The sequence below is a fragment of the Schistocerca cancellata genome, chromosome 6, assembly GCF_023864275.1.
Source record: "Schistocerca cancellata isolate TAMUIC-IGC-003103 chromosome 6, iqSchCanc2.1, whole genome shotgun sequence".
Taxonomy (NCBI): Eukaryota; Metazoa; Arthropoda; class Insecta; order Orthoptera; family Acrididae; genus Schistocerca; species Schistocerca cancellata.
The window spans coordinates 426,414,354-426,438,657 of NC_064631.1; the positions used below are offsets into that span (position 1 = coordinate 426,414,354).

Below are 24,304 nucleotides of genomic sequence, written 5' to 3' on the forward strand. Positions count from 1 at the left end.
TCGGCCAAAGGCCAGACTCAACAAAAAAAAAAAAAAAAAAAAAAAAGGACAAACACTTAGATCAAGCGATAAAAACCCCCTGCACGAATAAAACTCAAAACTAAATTTGCCATCGCAACGTCATCTGATAAAAGTGCAGGAAGTGTATTAGGCAGCACAAATGTCTGCCTGAGAAGAGTTAAAAGTGAGCAGTCCAACAAGATGTGGACCACCATCAAAGCTGACCTGCAGCGACATAAAGTTGGGTCCTCGCAGCGCAATAAATAGCTGTGTGTTATCCAGGTGTGGCCAATGCGCAACCAGCACAGGACAACAGAGTCCTTGCGAGAGACCCGCAAGGAGGAGTGCCACGCACCGGTAACCTCCTTGATGGCCCGAAGTTTGTTGGTTGAAGGAAGGGTGCGTCATTCTTCACCCCAGGTGCAAAGTACCTTCTGTCGCAAAACTGCCCTGACGTTACTCTCTGAAAGGCCAATCTCCAAGGCTGGTGCTCCCGCAGCCTGTTTGGCCAGCGTGTCAACATGTTCATTTCCCGGGATGCCAACATTACCCGGGGTCCATGCAAAGACCACAGAACGGCTGCAACACGCTAGAGTATGGAGGGACTCCTGGATAGCCATCAGCGGATGAGAGCAAGGGAAACACTGGTCGATAGCTCGTAAACTGCTCAGGGAGTCACTACAGATAACGAAGGACTCACCTGAGCAGGAGCGGTTATACTCTAGGGCGTGAGATATGGCGACCAGCTCAGCACTGAAAAAAACTGCAGCCAGCCGGCAATGAGTGTTGTTCATAATGATCCCCTAGGGTAAGAGCATAACCGACACGACCAGCATCCATCGAACCGTCAGTACAAACAACGTCAGAGCCTTGAAACGTGGCAAGGATTGAAAGAAAGTGGCAGTGGAGCACCTCAGGAGGAACTGAGTCCTTTGGGTCTTGTGCCAAATCGAGCCGAAGGCATGGGCGAGGCGCACGCACCACGGGGGTATACACAGAGGGTCCCGGAAAAGAGGTGTAAGAGGGAAAACCTCAAGCCCAGAGAGAGGAGCTCTGACGCGAACTGCGACTGTGCACCCTGACCGGGGCCGCAGTTCTGGAAGATGGACGACCGACTGAGGGGACAGGAGACGATAATTGGGATGCCCGGGCAAGGTACAAACGTGTGTAGCATAAGCGGCCAGTAATCATTGGTACAGGAACCGCAATTGAGGGACACCTGCCTCCACAAGTATGCTGTTGACAGGTCTTGTCTGTAAAGCTCCAGTGGTGAGTCAGATCCCGCTGTGAAGGATGGGGTCCAGTAACTGCAATGTGGAAGGTGATGCCAAACCGTAAGCCAGGCTCCCATAATCTAGCCGGGACTGAATTAATGGCTGGTACAGCCGTAGAAGGGTAGACCAATCGGCACCCCAGATGGTGTGATTCAAGCAACGAAAAGTGTTAAGATGCTGCCAGCACGTCTGTTTAAGCTGCCAAATATAAGGGAGCTAAGTCAACCAGGTATCAAAAACCAATCCCAAAAACCAATGCGTCTCAACCGCAGCAAGAGGTTCACCGTCAAGATAAAGCTGTGGCTCAGGGTGAACAGTGCATTGCTGGCAGTAATGCATAACAGGTCTTGGCAGCTGAAAACTGGAAGCCATGCACTACAGCCCAAGACTGTGCCTTGCAGATAGCACCCTGCAGCTGCCATTCAGCAGCTACAATGCCAGTGGAGCAGAAGTATAGGCAGAAGTCGCCAGCACACAAGGAAGCTGAGACAGACATTCCTACTGCCACAGCAAGCCCATTAATTGCAATTAAAAAGAGGCAGATACTTAAGACACACCCTTCTGGTATCCCATTCTCCTGATCTCGGGAGGAACTATGGGAGGCCGCAACCTGCGCACGGAAGGAACGAAGCGACAGAAAATATTGTATGAAAATTGAGAGCGTACCCCGAAGACCCCAACCATGAAATGTAGAGAGGATGTGATGTCATCATGTCGTATCGTATGCCTTCCGCATGTCAAAAAATATGGCGACCAGATGCTGATGGTGGGCAAAGGCCGTACAGATGGCAGACTCCAGGCACACCAGATTATCGGCGGCAGAGTGACCCTTATGGAACCCACCCCGAGACGGAGCCAGAAGGCCGCGAGACTCAAGTAGCCAACTCAACCTCTGGCTCAACATGCATTTGAGCAACTTGCAAAGATTGGTGAGGCTAATGGGGTGGTAGCTGTCCACCTCCAGGGGGTTCTTGCCACGATACAACACAGGTATTATGATGCTTTCCCGCCACTGCAACGGGAACTCACCCTCAACCCAGATACGGTTGTAAAGGTCTAGGAGGTGTCGTTGGCAGTCCACTGAGAGGTGTTTGAGCATCTGACAGTGGATGCGATTTGGCCTGGGAGCCGTATCAGGGCAAGCAGCTGGGGCACTTTGGAATTCCCACTTACTGAACGGAGCACTGCACGATTTAGGGTGGATGTTTATAAGATGATATTTGACTTTCTTGTGTTGGCTTCAGTTGTCTAGTGAAAGTATGATTCCATAATGCTGTTTCGTCACCTGCGGAAATGTCCTGGTTCAATGCGTTTGCCTCATTTTTGGTGCTTCAAAAACCATTTTTCCGAATGAGCTTCCTTCTTGATGTTTATATAAAAAAGTAGTAGAATAACTCATTTTTGCTGGTCACTTGCAAATTATTATAACGGGGACCTGTACATTGTTCCACCGTCACACACTGAGTGTTCACTGCTGACTGACTACGGTCAAAGAAGACTCCAGCGTCAAAGACATTTCACACAACACACAAGCTTCCACTTGTAACCAGTCTCTTTGATATTAGTCATCACATCTACTAATATTAATCAATATATTGTCACTCTCGAACATATAAGCAAATTAGCATAAAATAAGGCAAATTACAATTCACAAAAAATATTCTGACGAAAACAAGAAAACATTTATAACCTCCCTCATTAGATCTGGTATCGACAAATCCGGTAGAAAATAACACATCTCCCAGATCCATTACACACCCCACAAAGGGTTATGAGCGTTGATGTCGTCCAGTAACAGAAAAGGTGGCGGCGCAGCCAGGACACGCTGCAGGACATCACCATCCGGTGGAAGATAGAGATTGCAGACTGTAACAGCCAGAGGCATCCACACCTGAACAGCGACAGCCTCTAAAGGTGTCTATAGAGGGATAGACTCGCTGTAAAGGGAGTGGAGGACACAGATGCAGACGCCACCAGATACCCTCTCATATGCTGCCCGGTTCCTATAATAACCCCGATAGCCACGGAGGGCAGGGGTTCACATCACCGGAAACCAAGCTTCTTGAAGAGCAATGCAGAGGAAAGAGTGAAGGCTGAGAAGTTGTCGGATCTCAGCAAGATGGTGGAAAAAACCGCTGCAGTTCCACTGGAGGAAGACATTGTCCATGGCTGAGAAAGGCATGAAGGGACCGGGGAGGCAGATAACGCAGCTGGGTCACCTGATGCCACTGACTGAGTACCTGTGGAGTGACATCCATTGTGTCTGAGAGTCCGGTGAGATCTAGGTCCTCAGCAGACGCCAGAATCTCTACCTCGCCCTCAGACGCAGAGCTTGTAGGTTGCGGTGGGGTGGGTGCCACCACAAGTTCCTTTGTCTTAGAGGTCTTCTTGAACTTTTCTCGCTGCTCCTTGGGTTTCACTGGCTGGAAGGGCTTCACCGATTCAGTCTCGGAGACGGAGGAGGATCGCGAAGCCCTACAACCAGCTGCTTGTAGGCACTTATGCCACTGCATCATCCTTCCCACTTGTGGAAACCTGGGAAGGGAGGGGCCCAAGGGACCCCTTGTGGGCAAGAGGAGCCAAAGAAGTTGGACACTTCTCCGGCTTAGAAGTGGGGACGGACGTCCCCGATGGGTGGGGTGGTGGTGCTCCTGAGGTAGGTGGTGCAGGAAACAGGGTGGGTATTGACCCCCCCCCCCCGGTGGGCTAGGGGGCATGCGGAGTTGTAAGGCTTGGTGAGCCGACTTGAATTCGCTGAACTGATGGGGCTATCACGGTTCTTGTAGCAGCGGCATATGAGGAAATCGTTCACACAGGACGGAGTCTTTCATATTTCCTCTTAGCCTCAATATAGGTCAGTCGGTCCAGGGTCTTATATTCCATAATTTTCCGCTCTTTCTGCAAGATCCTGCAGCCTGGCGAGCAAGGTGAATGATGCTCTCCGCAGTTGACACAGATGGGAGGCAGGACACATGGAGTATTGGGATGTGATGGGCGTCTGCAATCTTGACATGTGAGGCTGGAAGTACAGCGGGAAGACATATGGCCGAACTTCCAGCACTTAAAGCACTGCATCAGCGGAGGGATATAGGGCTTGACATCACAGTGGTAGACCATCACCGACCTTCTCTGGTAATGTATCACCCTCGAAGGCCAAGATGAAGGCACTGGTAGCAATCTGATTATCGTTCGGACCCCGATGAACACGCCAGACGAAATGAACTCGACACTCTAAATTGGCACACAGCTCATCATCAGACTGCATTAGGAGATGGTCCCTATGGAAAATAATACCCTGAACCATATTTAAACTCTTCGTGATTGGGCAGAGGATGCCGTTTTTATCAATACTGACCCAGAGCACATTTTGGATAAGCCCTCCACCTCCCCAAACTTGTCCTCTAAATGCTCTACGAAGAATTGAGGCTTTGTCAACATGAAAGACTCCCCATCAGCTCTCCTATAAACTAGGAACTGGGGTGAATAAGTGTCACTGCCATCCTGAGCCTTATGCTCCTCCAACGGTGTGGCCAGGGAGGGGAACGATTTGGGATCGTATTTCTGGGTGTTGAATTGAGCCCGAGAACGCTTGAGGACTGCTGGCGGCTGGCCACCAGCAAGAGATGATGTACCACGCTTCATTGCGGGTTATCCGCCTTGATGCCACCCACTCCGACCAAGGGCCCTCCCCACGGGCACCACCCAGCCTCAGCAAGGGCCACCTGGTAGGATGGCCATTGCCGGGAGTCCCGATGCCCCAGGGAGATAGGCATCTACTCCTTGGCATACGTGGGGAGTTAACGGCGCAGGCATCAGCAGAGCGATCCCTGTGTTGTCAGGGGCTACAACCAACAGGGTATATGGCGGCCCCATCACAATGGACTGGCTACCATGATGGATATTAGGTGCAAGGAAGTCCATGGCTGTCGTCTCCGGAAAAGGCAACACTGCACAGTGCATGGTGGAAATTGCACCCAGGAATGTATCCTCGCCCAAGAGATGGAGAACGAGTGGGACGGCAATGCGACGACGAGAAAGCTGGCTAAAGGTCTCAATGCACCATGGACACAATGCACCATGTAAGGCACCCTTCCCCAATTGGCTCGCTCTTCGGAAGAATCTGGAAATATGGAGGTCAAACCCGAGAGGGGACCATCACATATAGGCCGAAACATTTGAGACTCATTTTAGTTGCCTCTTACGACAGGCAGGAATACTGCAGGCCTATTCTAAGTCCCGGACACGCAGGGGGGACAGAACAAGAATAGAAAGAGTCCCAACGCACCTCCCAGGCAAAGTCCAAAGTTACTGGACCGATGACCATCACAGTCTGGTCCCTTTAACCCCCACAAACCAACCAACCAACCAAAATTACTTCTAGATTTACAAATGATGGATCACTGGTGTATGCAATGTTCTAAAGGTTGCCAAAGTGTCATATTGAAGAGGGTCATGGAGGACAGACCCTTATCAATGATGACCTTGTGGAGGTGGAGAACTTCCACTCTGCAATTATGGATTGCAGCAACCATTTCTCACAGATATCATGATCCTTAACAAATGAGATGTGAAATGCTCAGTGTAGAAGTACTGATCCATGACAATGGTCACTCACATACAGCTCAGTGCACAATAAATGTTAAGGAGGAGTTCAAATGGAGTTTTTGTTCATCCTCAGTACAGGCCTGATCCTGCTTTCACGATTTCCGTATTTTCTTGGATTTCCTCTCACTAGCCTTTTCACTACGATGAAGAGCTGAAAATACTGTCATACTGCACTGTTCCATTCCCAGGTGACAGACACTGACACAGCAATACAAAGGCTGATCCCATAAAATGACAAGCATCTAATGTCTGGTGGTAATTATGTCAAAAAAATAGCCAAGCCGTACTTCTATATCTTCATTTGTACAGTAAAATTTGAAAATGGAGTTCAGCATTTCTATTTTTACCTCTGGTACCTTAATTTCAATTCCTGTATCATCCACAAGTGCTTGGACATTAACTTTGGTGCCACTGACAGCTCTTTTTTGTGTCTGTGTGCATGTCAAGGCATTCTGAGTAACTACTGAAAAGAAAAGGAAGTAACAAGAGCAGTGCAAGAGGCATTGAGTGCTATGCAGATTTAGGATTGGATTGGATTGTTTGGGGGAAGAGACCAAACAGCCAGGTCATAGGTCTCATTGGATTAGGGAAGGATGGGGAAGGAAGTCGGCCGTGCCCTTTCAAAGGAACCATCTCGCCATTTGCCTGGAGTGATTTAGGGAAATCACGGAAAACCTAAATCAGGATGGCCGGACGCGGGAGCAGATTAAGGACTAGTTTAATTATGTTCTCAGAAAATTGCAATACTTAGAAGAAGAGCTCCAGTCCTACATATTAGGCAGAACTGCAGAGCATTGGTAAAGGGAAACCCAGATTATGTATGTAATTGTATCCTTGTGTGAAACAACAAGCAGTATTGTTCTACAAAAACATATGAAGAACTGAGCATATGTGGTAAAAAGACCCTCTTTAACTGCTAAGAAATATACCTCATTGCTACAACCAACCTTTCGTTAAATGATTTTTTTGTTATGATATTGAAGCTTTCGACACATGTATCCCAAAATACTTTTTCTGTGCGTTTTCCTTTATGTATTATGTCAGAAGTGTTACAAAGAGCAGCAGTTGGGCCAAATGAATTGGCATATAAATTTATTTTTCTGTTATTAGTAGGACTGGTCAGTGTTATCTCCTGTTCAATAATGCCTTTATTTCTCTTTCTGTGAATCCTATTTTCAACATAATTTCCCCCACAACTATATTTCTGTTTCTCATATGTGCCTGATAGCTTGCTTACGTGGAATTTAGTTGCTCTTAAGCAGCACAGTTCAAATAAAAATATTGCAGACATCCTTCTCTGTATTGAATTTTCAGATATTGTTGCTCAATAATGGTTTTTATCTCATAAGGGCATTTTTTTTAGTACACTGTTGAACATGTAATCATCATTGGTGATTATGTTTCCGAGCAGGTCGATGCACTGTGTTACTATCTGATGTCAGAGTGAATCCATTTCTCGCTTGCTGACAAAATATTTGATTACAGGATTTAAGTGTGAGGGTCTTACTGCCTTTGTGTTTAGATTTAAATTCTTTGGCAGCATATTCTGCAAGAATCATTATGATAATTTTGAATGTGATAAGGGAGCAATAAAATCTGAAAAGGGAAATGCAAAGGCTGGATTTAGGTGTAAATGAGGTCAGTGAAGTGAAATGGAAAGAAGATAAAACAACTTGCAGACAAATACGGGGTAATATCAACAATATCAGAAAATTGTACAATGGGAGGATTCCTTATAAATAAGAAAATAGGGCAAAGAGTGAACTATGGACAAAAGACATGTGATATAACTATTCTCAACATAATCGGCGGCAAATCAATGCCAAAAACTATAGTTCAGATATACATGATGCTGTTACAATACACTTATCGTTTTCCATGGATCCCTTGGAGAGGAGTCTCTCTGGGATGTGGAAAGAGTCAAAGGTGTTTTTTCTTAACTCAGATACATGGATATTGTTGTAAGTAGAAAATGAAACAGTGCACACGAGGAAAAAGAAATGGTAACTCAGTAATAGAAAGGGAGACGAAAATATAATAATCGTGGGAGACTGGAATGTTTGTTACACCTACATACATAGTCTGCATGCTAATGTACAGTGAATTATTGAGAGCACTTCATTGCAATGTTATCAACTTTCTATCCTGTTCCATTTGCAGAATAAATGAGGAAAAACTGAATATCTACATCCCTCTGTTATTCTCATGATCACTACATGAGGTTGTGGCGATGGCAGCATAATGCACAGTCTTCTTCAAATACAAAGTCTCTAAATTTACCGAAGTGGTTTTTTGAAGAACTACATTGTCTTTTTTTCCTCCCCCCCATGAACCATGGACCTTGCCGTTGGTGGGGAGGCTTGCGTGCCTCAGTGATACAGATGGCTGCACCGTAGGTGCAACCACAACGGAGGGGTATCTGTTGAGAGGCCAGACAAACGTGTGGTTCCTGAAGAGGGGCAGCAGCCTTTTCAGTAGTTGCAGGGGCAACAGTCTGGATGATTGACTGATCTGGCCTTGTAACACTAACCAAAATGGCCTTGCTGTGCTGGTACTGCGAACGGCTGAAAGCATGGGGAAACTACAGCCGTAATTTTTCCCGAGGGCATGCAGCTTTACTGTATGGTTAAATGATGATGGCGTCCTCTTGGGTAAAATATTCCGGAGGTAAAATAGTCCCCCATTCGGATCTCCGGGCGGGGACTACTCAGGAGGACATCGTTATCAGGAGAAAGAAAACTGGCATTCTACGGATCGGAGCGTGGAATGTCAGATCCCTTAATCGGGCAGGTAGGTTAGAAAATTTAAAAAGGGAAATGGATAGGTTAAAGTTAGATATAGTGGGAATTAGCAAAAGGAAAAGGGAGAGAAGGAAACATAGTAGGTGAATATGGATTGGGGGAAAGAAATGAAAGAGTAAGCCGCCTGGTAGAATTTTGCACAGAGCATAACTTAATTATAGCTAACACTTGGTTCAAGAATCATAAAAGAAGATTGTACACATGGAAGAATCCTGGAAATACTAGAAGGTATCAGATAGATTATATAATGGTAAGGCAGAGATTTAGGACCAGGTATTAAATTTCAAGACATTTCCAGGGGCAGATGTGGACTCTGGCCACAATCTATTGGTTATGAACTGTAGATTAAAACTGAAGAAACTGCAAAAAGGTGGGAATTTAAGGACATGGGATCTGGACAAACTGATTAAACCAGAGGTTGTACAGAGTTTCAGGGAGAGCATATGGGAACAATTGTCACAAATGGGGGAAAGAAATACAGTAGAAGAAGAATGGGTAGCTCTGAGGGATGAAGTAGTGAAGGCAGCAGAGGATCAAGTAGGTAAAAAGACCAGGGCTAGTAGAAATCCTTGGGTAACAGAAGAAATATTGAATTTAATTGATGAAAGGAGAAAATATAAAAATGCAGTAAATGAAGCAGGCAAAAAGGAATACAAACGTCTCAAAAATGAGATCGACAGGAAGTGCAAAATGGCTAAGCAGGGATGGCTAGAGGACAAATGTAAGGATGTAGAGGCTTATCTCACTGGGGGTAAGATAAATACTGCCTACAGGAAAATTAAAGAGACCTTCGGAGAAAAGAGAACCACTTGTATGAATATCAAGAGCTCAGATGGAAACCCAGTTCTAAGCAAAGAAGGGAAAGCAGGAAGGTGGAAGGAGTATATAGAGGGACCATACAAGGGCGACGTACTTGAGGACAATATTCTGGAAATGGGAGAGAATGTAGATTAAGAGGAAATGGGAGATACAATACTGCTTGAAGAGTTTGACAGAGCACTGAAAGACCTGAGTCGAAATAAGGCCCCAGGAGTAGACAACATTCCATTACAACTACTGACGGCCTCGAGAGAGCCAGTCCTGACAAAACTCTACCATCTGGTAGAGATGTATGAGACAGGCAAAATACCCTCAGAATTCAAGAAGAATATAATAATTCCATTCCCAAAGAAATCAGGTGTTGACAGATGTGAAAATTACCGAACAATCAGTTTAATAAGCCATAGCTGCAAAATACTAACGCGAATTCTTTACAGACGAGTGGAAAAGCTGGTAGAAGCCAACCTTGGGGAAGATCAGTTTGGATTCCGTAGAAATATTGGAACACGTGAGGCAATACTGACCTTACGACTTATCTTAGAAGAAAGATTAAGGAAAGGCAAACCTATGTATCTAGCATTTGTAGACTTAGAGAAAGCTTTTGACAATGTTGACTGGAATACTCTCTTTCAAATTCTAAAGGTGGCAGGGGTAAAATACAGGGAGCGAAAGGCTATTTACAATTTGTACAGAAACCAGATGGCAGTTATAAGAGTCGAGGGACATGAAAGGGAAGCAGCGGTTGGGAAGGGAGTGGGACAGGGTTGTAGCCTCTCCCCGATGTTATTCAATCTGTATATTGAGCAAGCAGTAAAGGAAACAAAAGAAAAATTCGGAGTAGGTATTAAAATCCATGGAGAAGAAATAAAAACTTTGAGGTTCGCCGATGACATTGTAATTCTGTCAGAGACAGCAAAGGACTTGGAAGAGCAGTTGAATGGAATGGACAGTGTCTTGAAAGGAGGATATAAGATGAACATCAACAAAAGCAAAACGAGGATAATGGAATGTAGTCAGATTAAGTCGGGTGATGCTGAGGGAATTAGATTAGGAAATGAGACACTTAAAGTAGTAAAGGAGTTTTGCTATTTGGGGAGCAAAATGACTGATGACGGTCGAAGTAGAGAGGATGTAAAATGTAGACTGGCAATGGCAAGAAAAGCGTTTCTGAAGAAAAGAAATTTGTTAACATCGAGTATAGATTTAAGTGTCAGAAAGTCATTTCTGAAAGTATTTGTATGGAGTGTAGCCATGTATGGAAGTGAAACATGGACGATAAATAGTTTGGACAAGAGGAGAATAGAAGCTTTCGAAATGTGGTGCTACAGAAGAATGCTGAAGATTAGATGGGTAGATCACATAACTAATGATGAAGTATTGAATAGAACTGGGGAGAAGAGGAGTTTGTGGCACAACTTGACAAAAAAAAGGGACCGGTTAGTAGGACATAATCTGAGGCATCAAGGGATCACAAATTTAGCATTGGAGGGCAGTGTGGAGGGTAAAAATCGTAGAGGGAGACCAAGAGATGAATACACTAAGCAGATTCAGAAGGATGTAGGTTGCAGTAAGTACTGGGAGATGAAGAAGCTTGCACAGGATAGAGTAGCATGGAGAGCTGCATCAAACCAGTCTCAGGACTGAAGACCACAACAACAACAACATTGTCTTTACTCCAATGATTTCTATTCACGAAACAAGCATTTCTGTTACACTTTCATACGGGCTATACCAGCCTATTACAATCCTAGAAGTGCATTTCCAAATTAGTTTGATGTCTATTGTCATACCTACTTGACAGGGGCTCCAAACATTAGAATACTATACCACTATTCATCACACTGGCATCTTGAATGCAATTTCCTCTTCGGATGCCTTGCACTTTCCAAGAACCCTTCCTACAACTGTATATCTTCCATTTGCCTTCCGTGTAACTTCTTTTACACAATCATCCCACTTCATAATGCTTCTTTTAAATTATGTTATGTTATGGTGTACTCAAGATCTTCACCATTAATCTTGTAATTTGATTATACTGAATTCTACATCTTAGTTGTATGAATTATCTTACATTTGAAAAAAGCTGCCTTTCACTAAACCGAGTAGAAATTTTGCCCATGTCTCTCTGCAGTTCCTTATGATCATCCAGCTACTATACTTTCTTAAAGACAACAGCATCATCAGCAAACAACCTTATTATGTGGCCGATTTTATCTGATAAAATGTGACATATGCTCAGAACATTAGAGGTCACATTATGCATCCTCAATATCCACCCTATATAACTTTCATTTATGTAGAACATTAGCTCTCCAGAACAATATACTAGGTTATATTCATCACATGTTCCTCAAGCTAACAGATATTCCAAATATTGTATCATGGGCAGTAGTCGACAATGTGGTACAATGTCTAACGCCTTTCTAAAGTCTATGGAGACAGTTTATGCCTGTTCACAAGAATCTATTTTTTGCAAAATGCCAGACATGAATAAAACAAGCTATGTACCACATGAGCAGTTTCCTGAATTCTTGCTCATTCTTCATGACAGCACTGGTACCCCCCAGGAATTTTATGTCATATACACTATAGGATGCTACAACAGAGGTACATCAGTGACATCAGTCTGTTATTCAATAATCCAATCTTTTACCTTTTTATACACAGGATTGATGTGCTTTATTTTCTAGCCATATGGGGCTATTTACCACTCAAAGAGATTCTTGGTAAATATGAAAAGGAGTTAATTCAGCTTATGTTCAATGTAAAATCTAATAAATTCCATCAAGGCCTGGCACACTGTTCTGTTTCAGTAATCTTAATTGTTTTTCAACAATGAAGGTGATAATGTAAATTTTGTGAATGTGTAGTAGTAAAATATTTGGTACAGTACTACCCTCATGCACAAATACACATTTTAAATGCAGTACTTTATATTTATGTCTCTTCTCTCATATATTTGTTTACAACACCAGACAAACCCATGAGAGATTAAATGAAAAGTTTGGGCCCATTCATTGACTGTACATGTGACCAGATCTTCCTAGGGCTTTCTGCTACAACTTTTGGCACAATGGCTGTGAAAATTATTGTGCGGTTAACACATTGCTGTTCTTATGGATGAATGAGTTCCTATTTAAATTTCCTCTATCCACGTTCTTCCAGTCGACACCATATTGGGAAAAACAATGGCATTATGGAAGAATCCATGTTCATTTGCACGAATGATAGAAGAAAGTCTTTTTGTGTTCTATCAATTCCAGGGGTAAAGAGGAATACTCAACAATAGTCATTTAAGCCTGAACTGTGATGTAAGAAAACTTACAACAAACACTATAAATTACATGGTAGCTATAAAGTGATATCAGTGGCAATTTTTCCAAATGGGCTAAGTTACAGATCAAGTCGGTCACCACATCCACATTTTTTGTTATTACAGTCATTGCCTCCACCAACTCACAAGTAAACTGTCACATTCCAACCTAACCAAGACCTCATGCAAAGCTACAGGTAAGTCTGTCATCACAAACAAGTTTTTTTTACTTTCACATGTGTTGGCTATGCCAACTAATGATCGACAGTGAAAATACACACCAATGTGACATCACAGCAGCCACTAACATTATGTCACTGGTCAAAGCCAATACTAGTACCGAATGTTCCTCTTGAGCCAATTTCAGCTAATAATCTTGCAAATATACTGTTGAAGGATCACAAGGCAAAGTGGTATACTTGGGCAAGGTCCGCATATGTCAAGGTACCAGTGGGATTTCATTATGCCAAGACAGAGATACCAAAATCCAATATTAGACTGTAATCACAGATGTTCTAAGTTATCTATGCCCGTAGATAGCACACTGGGGTTGGCTGCTTAGTTATTTAAATATCCCATGGACCATAAGTGTCATCTCTTGTATTTTGTGGAGTGAATCAGCTTTACATATCAACATGAATGTCTTATGCTACCAGTCAGAGAGTGTTCTAAGGAGTAGATTTAGTTGTCAATAACATTAAAAACAGGCCTACTTCAGTTTGTGTTCGAAGTTAATTTTATCTTCCATTAGATTCTTTCCATTACTGGGTAAGAGGCCAAGGATTTCTATGGCTGAATACATCACATTAACACCAAATGATGGATAGAGTAAGTCATTTTTGTATGTACTATAGCATTTATGAATGTTGCTGTGGTTTTCAAACTGTAACTGGTTGGAGAAAGCAAACTTCGTAACTGAGTACATGTATTGCAAGGCTGCTGTCAGATGTTAGAGAGATGTCTAAAAGAGGCTCTAGAGTGGCCATCCCCTCTTATCCTTATTACCACTTCTACACATGAAACACTTTTCTTCCAGAATGGTGAGTTGCTCCAGAATATGATGCCATAAAATAATAGCAAATGAAAACAGGAAAAGTAAATCATTTTTCTGACATTTTCATCTCCAAAACATGGTGCTATCCACAACACAGACATTGGAGAGCTTAGATGTTTAAGAAGTTCTGGAGGAACAGAAACCTCAAAAATGATTCTTTAATAGAGAAGTTGAACAGACAAATATAACTGCAAGAAATGTGATCATGAAGAACCTTTGGGTAACTGAAGAAATACAACAACTGACCAAAAAAAGAAAAAACAAATATACGTCCATAAAAAGGAACAGCAGAAAAAAGTAAAAGGAAGGAAGGCTGAGTTTACCTGCTGACATCAAGGTCATTAAGAGATGGAACATAAGCTCAGATTATGTCAGGCTGGGGAAGGATATCGGCTGTGCCCTTTCAAAGGAACCATCCCCGCATTTGCTGCAGTGATTTAGGGAAACCACAGAAAAGCTACAACTTGATGGCCTGACATGGGTCTGAACCATCGTCCTCCCAAATGAGAGTCCAGTGTGGTAACCACCAGCAAAAAATGGTATAATAGGAGTAGGAGTTGTGAATAGGAAGATAGGGCAAAGAGTGAATTACTGTGAACAGTTCAGATCTCATCAGAACTGACAGCAAACCAACATCAACAACGACAGTTCAGTTATACATGCTGATGATGTGATCTGAAGGTGAAGAGGAAAAGGACACTGAACAGGTAATGCAGTATGTACAGGGGGATGAAGATCCAATAGTCATGAGGAATTGGAATGTAATTGTAGGGAAAGGAGTAGAAGAAAATGTTACAGGAGAATATGGGCTCCGTTGCAGGAACGAGAGAGGAGAAAGGCTAACTGAGTTCTGCAATATATTTCAGATGGTAATAGTGATTACTCTGTTCAAGAATCACAAGAGAAGGCTGAAGTTAGAGAGACGAGTAAGGAAGAATCAATGTCAAAGCCTTCAGTGAAATTAAAAGCAATGGTAGCAAAATTAAGCGTGCAATGGGAATTCCACCGTTAAATGCAAAGGAGGTCAGATAGGTAGAAAGAACACAGAAGGCCTCTGTGAGGGGCAGAACTTGACCGATGACATGATGGAAAAGGAAACGGGAGTCAACAGAGGAGAGATAGTGGATCCAGTATTAGAACCAGAACTTAAAAGAACTTTGGACAACTTAAGATCAAGCAAGGCAGAAGGGAAAAAAAATAACATTCCATCGGAATTTCAAAAATCACTGGAGAAAGTGGCAACAACACAATTATTCACATTGCTGTGTACATCGAATGAGACTGGCGATATACCACTTTCAAAATAACATTATACACACAATTCCGATGATAGCAAGAGCCGACAAGTGTGAGTTTTACTGCACAAGCGACTTGACAGCTCATGTGTCAAGGTTGCTGACAAGAGTAATATACAGCATGGAAAAGGAAATTGATGAACTGTTACACAATGATCAGTTGGATTTTACAAAACATAAAGGTACCAGAAAGGCAGTTCTGATATTGGGGTTGACAACGGAAAACATGACATATTTATAGGATTGTCGAACTGGAAAAAGTGTTTGACACTGTCAAATGGTGCAACGTGTTCAGTAATGATGCAGAGTAGGGTGAAGTTTAAGAGACAAGTCAGGAAGAATCATTGTGCAAAGAAGTGGCATACATAAGTACAATTGTGGGTAAAATAGGGGTAAGCTACAAGGAATGATGGGAATATACAATGTGTACAAGAACCAAGAGTGAACAATATGGATGGAATACCAAGAACGAAGTACTCAAATTAAATGGTGTAAGATACGGATGTAGTCTTTTGCCACCACTATTCAATATGTTCATCAAAGATGCAATGACACAAATAAAAGAAATGTTCCAGAGTGGGATTAAAATTCAGGATGAAAGGATATCAACAATAAGCTTCACTGATGACATTGATATCCTAAGTGAAAGTGAAGAAGAATCATAGGATGTGTTGAATGGAATGAACAGTGTACTGAATACATAATATGGATTGAGAGTAAATAATAAACTTACCAGAATTGGATATCACGAAGTAGACAAAGTTGGAATTCTGCCACCAACGCGGCGAAATAACGAATGATGGATGGAATAAGGATGGCATAAAAGGCAGATCATTGGCAAAAAGGGCATTCCTAGCACAGACAAGTCTGATAGTATAAAAATACGACTTAAATTGTGAAAGAAGCATCTCAGAATGTACGTTTGGAGCAGAGCATTGTATAGTAGTGAAGCGTGGGCTGTGGACAAACCAGAAGAGAATCGAAGCATTAGAGATGCGGTGCTGCAGAAGACTGTTGAAAATCAGACGGACTGATAACGTAGGGAATGAGGAGATTCTCTGTCAAGTTGGCGATGACAGGAATATACGGAAAACACCGACAAGAAGAAGAATAGGTAGATAGGACACGTGTTAAGACATCAGGGATTAACTTCTATGGTACTAGAGGGAGGTGTAGAGGGTAAAAACTGTAGAGGAAGACGGATATTGGAATACATCCAACAAATAATTGACGGCGTCGGTTGCAGTTGCTTCTCTGAGACGAAAATGCTGGCCCAGGTGAGAAATTAGTGGCAGGCCACATCAAACCGGTTAGAAGATATACAAAATGCGCTCCGTTACGTTGTCAGCATGGTAACCTCTAAACTGATTTACGGACAAATTTTAAAACAGCTCTCTTCACACCCAGGGAATAGCTTTTATTATGTTTCACTTACTACGCAATTAAAACTTCTCTGACAACAGTACTTTCTGTCCACAACACATTTTTCGTTATGTTTACAACAGCATAGTGCAAATACTAGCACAACTTACCGGTATAAGTGATAATGTCGACTAGTATTTTTTTCAGAAATATTAATCACACAGGGCCAAGAGTCTTAAAGGCCATTTGAGCTTACCTTTCTTCCACGAGTTCAGAGGCGTTGATATCTCAACACGGTCTGCAATTATTTGCCTATAATCTGAATTTAAAAACCAAAATCTTATTGCTCCAGCTACAGCATACACCACTAATGTTGAAATTTTTAAAATATCCATAGGAAAACAGTATCCTGCTTTGAGTAGCAGGAAACCATACAACGTGTCCTACAACCTTTAAAGCCGACTGATAAACGTTTAAACCCAATCATTTAATCGCAAACAAACACTACATTCCACACGCCCTCCATAACCAAAGATGTCAAATCAAAACAACCAATGGGCGTAACAAAGTAACATCGACGCGCTCAACGATACAAACACGATCTAACTCATGTACTTTACCAACAGCGGCGCCAGATGCATTCGCTTCGATCATGATTATTATTTCCGCACCTGGCTGGTAGATTACCGGTGTAAAATCACATTATGGAGCCCTAGAAAATTCTTATTATATTCATACTCTAAGTATACAGTATTTCATACTGGATTTATGTACGGTGCTAAACAGGTGATTTAATGCAGGTTCCCTGCATTCTTACCAATACATACAGAGGCTGTGGCACTTTATTCAGGGCCCCCTGAGGTACAACTCGTTACTAGTAGTTGCCATGTTTCTGAACATCATTCTACGGTAGTTCTGAAAGTTTACGAGTTTGTACGCTACTACGCACTGTAACATCTCCGAAATGTCATGAACATCAAATTGCAACCTTTTTTTGTGACTGAAAACTTACTTCGTGGTTCGAAGGTATGGTCGATTACGTCCTTTTCTGTACGATTTACTTCGTGATAGTTCCAATAGCTCTACTCCAACAACTGTTTCTGTTGTTGCAATGCAAAGTAAAAAGTAGAAATTACTCTTTGAATCATTCTTGGTATGATATGTGCACGATCAATTTTCAAAGCTTGGATCTACAACATATTTTAAATTATAACTTCCAATAACCGTGTAGATGAAGTGTAAATTAATCTGACACTGAGTCTTAGAAATCGCAATGTAGAAAGGTAGTCATGGGGCTAAAGTGAGATATTGGACCATCTGGGGTTACAGTATTTTAATGAAAGTTGCCGATACTGAGAACAGATGGTGTATATAAAGTGTTAGTACACTACGTTCATAGGAAATATTGCTAATAAACGCTGACAGTTGCAGTTTCGTAATTTCCTTATGCACTGTCACATACCATATCCCTTTCTTTTGACTTACGAAAACTTGGCGGAGGGTGTTTAATTTGCCTTACTCTGTGCCAGTGTTGCCCCTCTCTGGCATTTTATCTCTTTGAATCTTACATACACAGGTTCTCAGTTTGGAATTACAGTCCCCATGACACTGGAATGAAATATTGCTATTGAAGATAAATATACGAATCGAACAACGGAAAATGTGTCACTTCAACACTGATGTTTTTAATGTGGAAATTTAAATGTTTTAGAAGCAGAGTCTTCAATAGTTTAGAGACACAAAGAAAAATTAAAATTTCATAAATGAGAACAGTAGCATTCTCATAAATATTCTTCAGCGATTTGTCATGCTCCTGTTGGTCACTAGTGCAATAAACCAATAAGGATGAGTGCAGTGACTGCGTCAGTGATCGACCAGGTGGCCACAAATATGGACAGCGAGAGGTATAGTCTAATTATAAAAGCTCTTGGGTTCTCAGACCATTTCTGTCACAAAATAATAGGGAAAAATTACTAAACTGCAGGCCTACAAAGACCGTTTATCATGAATCAAAATACTATTCAAGATTTTTCAAGGGAACAAACAAATTAAAGTTGTGATGAAGTTTATAGACAAATCAATGTAAATTAGAAATTCTCTGCATTAGTGCTTCCCAAACTGTAGGTCGCCCCCCATGACTACCCTTCTACATTTCGATTTCTACGACTCAGTGTCAGATTAATTTACACTTCAGCTACACAGTTATGGGAAGTTATAATTTAAAATATGTTGTAGGTCCAAGCTTTGAACCTTACACATCCAGTACCAGTGTTCATGTAATACACCTAAAGGTGGCAGTGTTAGTGAAGTTAGTTAACTGAACTCCTTCCAGAAGAAGGTGAAATTTTGCTTTCATAAATACCAAGATGATTATTTGAAATATGGGTTTGTGTTTTCAGGCACAGATCAAGAGACGCTTCCTCTGTGTATTGTATGCTTTGAAGTACTTGCTGACATGAGTATGAAACCTTCAAAACTGAAAAGACATTTATCAAAGAAATGTCCAGATACATAAACAAGTCAATCGATTTTTCCAAAACAAAAACGGAAGTTTTTGAAAATCAAAGTTAATGATGACAAAATTGACTCTGGGGAACAAATAACCAAACTACAATCGTTTCATATCGACAGTCATTACTGATAGCTCACACTGTAGGAGAGGGTTTTGTTTTACCAGCGGCCAAAATAAAATCTGATGCTTTATTTAGCAAAAAGCACACAAGACTAATTGACGAAATACCCTTATTAAACAAAATGGTAAAGACAAGGATCTATTAAATGCCAGAGTTTATAAACCAGTCTATGGCCACAGTTTTCAAGCAAAGCTTGATGAAAACACAGATATAGTCAGCAAGGATATTCTTTTAGCTTTTGTTAGGTTTGAATTTGGTGGGAGTATAGAAGAAGAAATGGTCTTTTCTACATGTTTGCCAATGATAACAACAGGGGAAGAAATTTTTAAATGTCTTGATGGCTTTACGGTAGAAAATGAAATAGAGGGTACAAAATGTGTTGCACTGATGACTGATAGTCTCCATGCTATGTCTGTCGTTTACTCAGGTTTGATTGTTAAAGTTAGGGCAGTTTCCCCTTCTGTTCAGTGGACTCACTGTAGCCAGCACCGAGAGGCCCTTGCAAGTAAAGGTCTGTCTGAAAGCCTAAAGAAAATCATTAATGACACAGTGAAAATTGTGAATTTCATTAAATGTGGACCTAAAAATGCAAGATTGTTTGCCATGCTGAGTGATGAGATGGGCAGTGAGCACAGAACACTTCCCCTGCACTATGTAGTGCAGGTTGTCAAGCTGGCTGTCAATAGGGCAAGTGTTATCAAGATCATTTGAGCTTCGAGATGAGTTGAGAATCTTCCTGTTGGAGCACAAAAGTGATGTGAAATCTGTGAGCAGTTTTATGGACCTGTTAAATGACGAAAACTGGCTAATATGTCTTTCATATTTGGGTGACATATTCAGTGCTCTCAACAGCCTCAGTTTATCGCTACAAGGAAAGGATGTCCACAAGTTCTATGTTCAAGATGAAATAGAGGCAACTGTTTAAAAACTTGAAATATGGTTCAGTAAATTGAAAGAGAGCTGCTATGATGCATTCCCACTGCTCAATGATTTCTTAGAAACATATGGAATCAAAGTTAACAAGAAAACAGCAGCTGGAGGGAAGGAACCTCTTGAAGTACTGGCCTCTAGTTTCAGGTACTTATTCTGAAATAATTGTACTTGTAATCACTTAGATTTGATGTATTCCATACTAAACATATTTATAATTTTCATGTTATTGTTTTTCACCCAATACAGAAAAGTAACAATTAAGTTCAGCCACCTTCATTTTGAAAATGATAGTTACGCTGTCCCCACATAGAGAACTCAAAAGAATATGATAGTTTCATGTTAATTCCACTAATAGTTGTTTGCTTATTCAAGAATGTTACTTAATGTTGATTTCTTGTTGTAGGTATTATTTTCCAAGAATTCCTGATGAACTGCTGTGGATAAGAAATTCGTTTGAAGAGGACAATCTTAAAAAGTTAAAACTGTTGGCACCTGCGGATGACTCCCTGGTAGAACTATTGTGTGACTCTTCTTTGAAAAGTTTATTTCAAGAATGAAGCCTAATCTTACTTTGGATAAAATTAAACCAAGAGTACTGAGTGCTTGCAAATATAGCTATGAAGGAGCTAATGGAATTCACAACTACTCACTTACGTGAATGTGCTTTTCTAGCTTGGTTTTTTTAAAAAAAGTACGGAAACAAATGATTTACAATTAAAACTAACAAGTTTCAGTCCAGACATAGAAAGTGTCATTAACAACAAGACTAAACAATACCACAAATCTCATTAAGTTCACCATTTAATTTGCATGAAATAAAATTCTTATAGACCAAAATTGTGTTTCTTTTCTTTAATTATGTTCCCTTCAACATTTTCAAAATTATTACTCAGAAAAGCATTTTTCCATACAATACTAAGTTCAGTTTCATATTATACATAATTTTTTTATTACTATTAACTACTGCATAGTGACTGTAGTGGTAGAGTATACATATGTATATATTGGGTCGCAAAAAGGTTTCCAGAAAAATAGTGCATCACGTTACAAAAAAGGTTGGGAACCACTGCTCTGAATTATCGACATAATTTGAACTGAACTTTGAAAAGTCATTGCCTAAACTACTTGCATCAGTATCAGAGTTTCACAAAAATAAACGAAAAACAGAAGATATTACAAAATCATCCTGAATCATTAAAGACCTCACTTCCATGAAAAGGAGTCATATTGAGACAAAGTTTTTACATTTCTATCACAGGTACAAAAAGATTTATAAAAAGTTGGTGACTGCTGCAAGAAGTCACTTAACAACAAAACAATATACGATGCAAAGAACTAAAAAGCAAACAGAAGTAGACACACAATAAATGATCCTCACCATCCAGAAAACTATGTGAATCTTTCAAGTACTGTAGAAAAATTACAAAAAAATTAACAAAACCAATTTATCATCTGTAAATAACTATACGCTAACGACAATGATGTTACTAGCAACCACAGCATATGAAGTCAGAAAAACTGTACAAAACCAAAAAATAAAGTCAGTAGACTTACGGTAGATGAAGTACAAATATGTGTGCTGAAAGAATGTATAGAGAGTAGCCAAGCATGCCTAGAAACCATCATAAATGAATCATTCAAATCAGGAATATTTCCAGAGTATTTAAAACAGACAAGAGTTGTACCTTTGCAAAAGAAGGGTAATATAGGAGATAAAGAAAACTACTGACCATTTCCCTGTCGTTACCATTCTCAAAAATTATAGAACAAATTAAGAAAGGTGGATTTATAAATTTTTCAATAAGTACAACCTTTTAGTTGAATGACAGTTTGGTTTCTGAAGTGGTAGAAGAACAGAATTAGCTGTAGTTGAATTCACAAATGTGGTACTTCAAGCTCTTGACAAAGATGAGTGTCACAGGCATATTTTTAAATCTTTCTAGGTCTTTTAATACTATTGGCCATAAGATTCCACTAACCAAGGTAAAAGCAGTACAAATAAGAGGCATAGCTAACAACTAATTCCGATCATACCTAGCAAACAGGGTACAAAGAGTTGAGAGAACACATACCTCACATAATTTTAAACTTTTAGTAAAACATTAATCATAACCAAAACACAGGGTGCTTATAATTAAAGTTCCAGTTTCAAAACGCTGTAAAAATCGAACCATTGGTCGGAATGATGCCAAATTTGAACAGAATATTGTCGAAGAAAGGGGACACGTTATGGAAACGAAAATATTTAACGAAAATTTACCACTAGATGGTGCTATAAGTGGTAGAATACGCAAAATAAAAGACGAAGGGTCCATGGCTGTTCCTTAGTTTGTGAATTACATGTCAGAATGACTATTTCAATACAGAACTGTGTGTAGCTGGCAAAGCTCTTTTATGAGCTGTGTGCTAGTAGCCTCTTCAGAAGTTTCTGAGACTCTAGGGTATGAAAAATGGTGTTGGTCCAATGCCCACCAAAGGGTGGAGAAAATGATTACGAAATTCGAATACAGGTTCATTTGATTTGCATTACAGCAGATGGAGGAAAACAATTAATTCGACATCAATAGAAGATGTAACCACAGCATTGTAGGAGGGGTCGAGTGGTGGTGTGGAAACATCCAGCGCACAGAGAATTGCCCAAACTTTGAATAGAGCCGTGAGCATGGTGCATAAAATTCTATGAAACATCTTGCATTGTTACCATACAAAATTATACACATTCATGAGTTGCTTCATGATGACATACCATTAAACAATCGTATACTCTAGAATTTCTTTCTTGCATGTAAGTGGCCAGTGAGTGACCATGGAGCATTCTGTGGACAGACGAAGCCCACTTCCATCTCAGGGACCAAAACTCAAGAATATGGACAAATGAAGATCTGCTCAAACATCGACTGGTATGACTCTATTCTCCATAAGTAGCTCCGTGGTGCGGCACCATATATTTGTTTGGAGGAAATTGTTTATATGGGTCCATTTACTTGTACCATCACTGATACACACTATAAGAATCCTTATCGAGAATGTATGGATAGGATCATTTTCATGTAAGATGGCGCTCCTCCACACATTGCACAGCCAGTAAGCAACTCATGAGTAGTATGAATAAAAGGGTTCTGCTGCAAATCTCTTTTCTGAGACAAATTTCCAGAATGCCAATCAAGAATCGAATTTTCCAGTTCCCCCAACCAAAATATCTCATTTCCCTATTTTGAAAAATCAAATTCTATATAAATACAACGAAAACAAAAAATTTCGAACAAACCTGAGGTATTTAAAAGAACTTAGAAAATTATAGCAAGGGAAACCCTAGTTTGAATAAAAGAAAAATACAAAATACTTAAATTTATTCAAAATCGATAACATGAATTGGACGATCTGTAGTTACCTTTTTACTTTGACAAACAAAATGTAAATTTACAAGTTTATCTAATTTATCATCATCGTTTTTAAAGATTTTAGTGTGTCGATCTGGTAGAGTAATTTTATATTTTTCATCTAAAAGTAATAAAATTTTATACCCAACTTTAGTAGGTAAAAGTTCAGCTTTTGAAATGGCTTAATATTTATCTTTGTTTTGTTCTAATAATTTAGTGAATACTTCTGAACAACAATTACTATAATTGTTATGTTAAGTTAACAGATTTTTAGTGCAGTGGGAAACGTTTGAAGAATATTTTACTTTTTGAAGAACTACAGTTTTTTGTTTTTATCTTCCCTAGTTTTACGAAAATATTTCAGAAGGAAATGAAAACAAGAAGTTAAATGATCCTTAAATTCTTCTATTTTTTCATTCATTTACTTAATTAAAATTTTTCAGTAACATTCTTTCCTAATCTAAACATCATTAGCGATAGGAAAGAATCTGTAACAGCAAATGTGAATGCATTAATCAAGGCTAGTGAAGATGTAGGTCTAAGGATAAGTAAAGACAAAACTAAATACCTGGTTACTACTAGAATGCCAACAGCAGTAGATCAGGAAATATTAGAAGTTGGAGACATGCAGTTTGAAAAAGTGAACACATTTAAGTATCTAGGCATGGACATCACTTCATGAAATGAGATTGAATCGTAACTGAAGAAGAGATTAAGGGCGGTAAATGCATGCTACTTCTCACTGAATAGTTAACTTTCACCACGTATATTGTCTAGGAATTTAAAGATTAGAATATACAAAACTATTATTCGACCAGTTATGCTGTATGGGTGT

General features: G+C 40.4%; 1 protein-coding gene across 1 annotated transcript in view; it reads right to left on the reverse strand.

The window, feature by feature from the left end:
• LOC126191256 (phosphatidylinositol glycan anchor biosynthesis class U protein) overlaps positions 1 to 17,116 on the reverse strand; it is a 71,183-nt gene extending 54,067 nt beyond the window's left edge. The window contains exon 1 of the mRNA XM_049932065.1: positions 16,780 to 17,116. Within this exon, the coding sequence (XP_049788022.1) occupies positions 16,780 to 16,918 (139 nt within the window). The 5' untranslated portion in view covers positions 16,919 to 17,116. The remainder of the gene's footprint in view (positions 1 to 16,779) is intronic.
• Between the last annotated feature and the right edge of the window lie 7,188 nt (positions 17,117 to 24,304).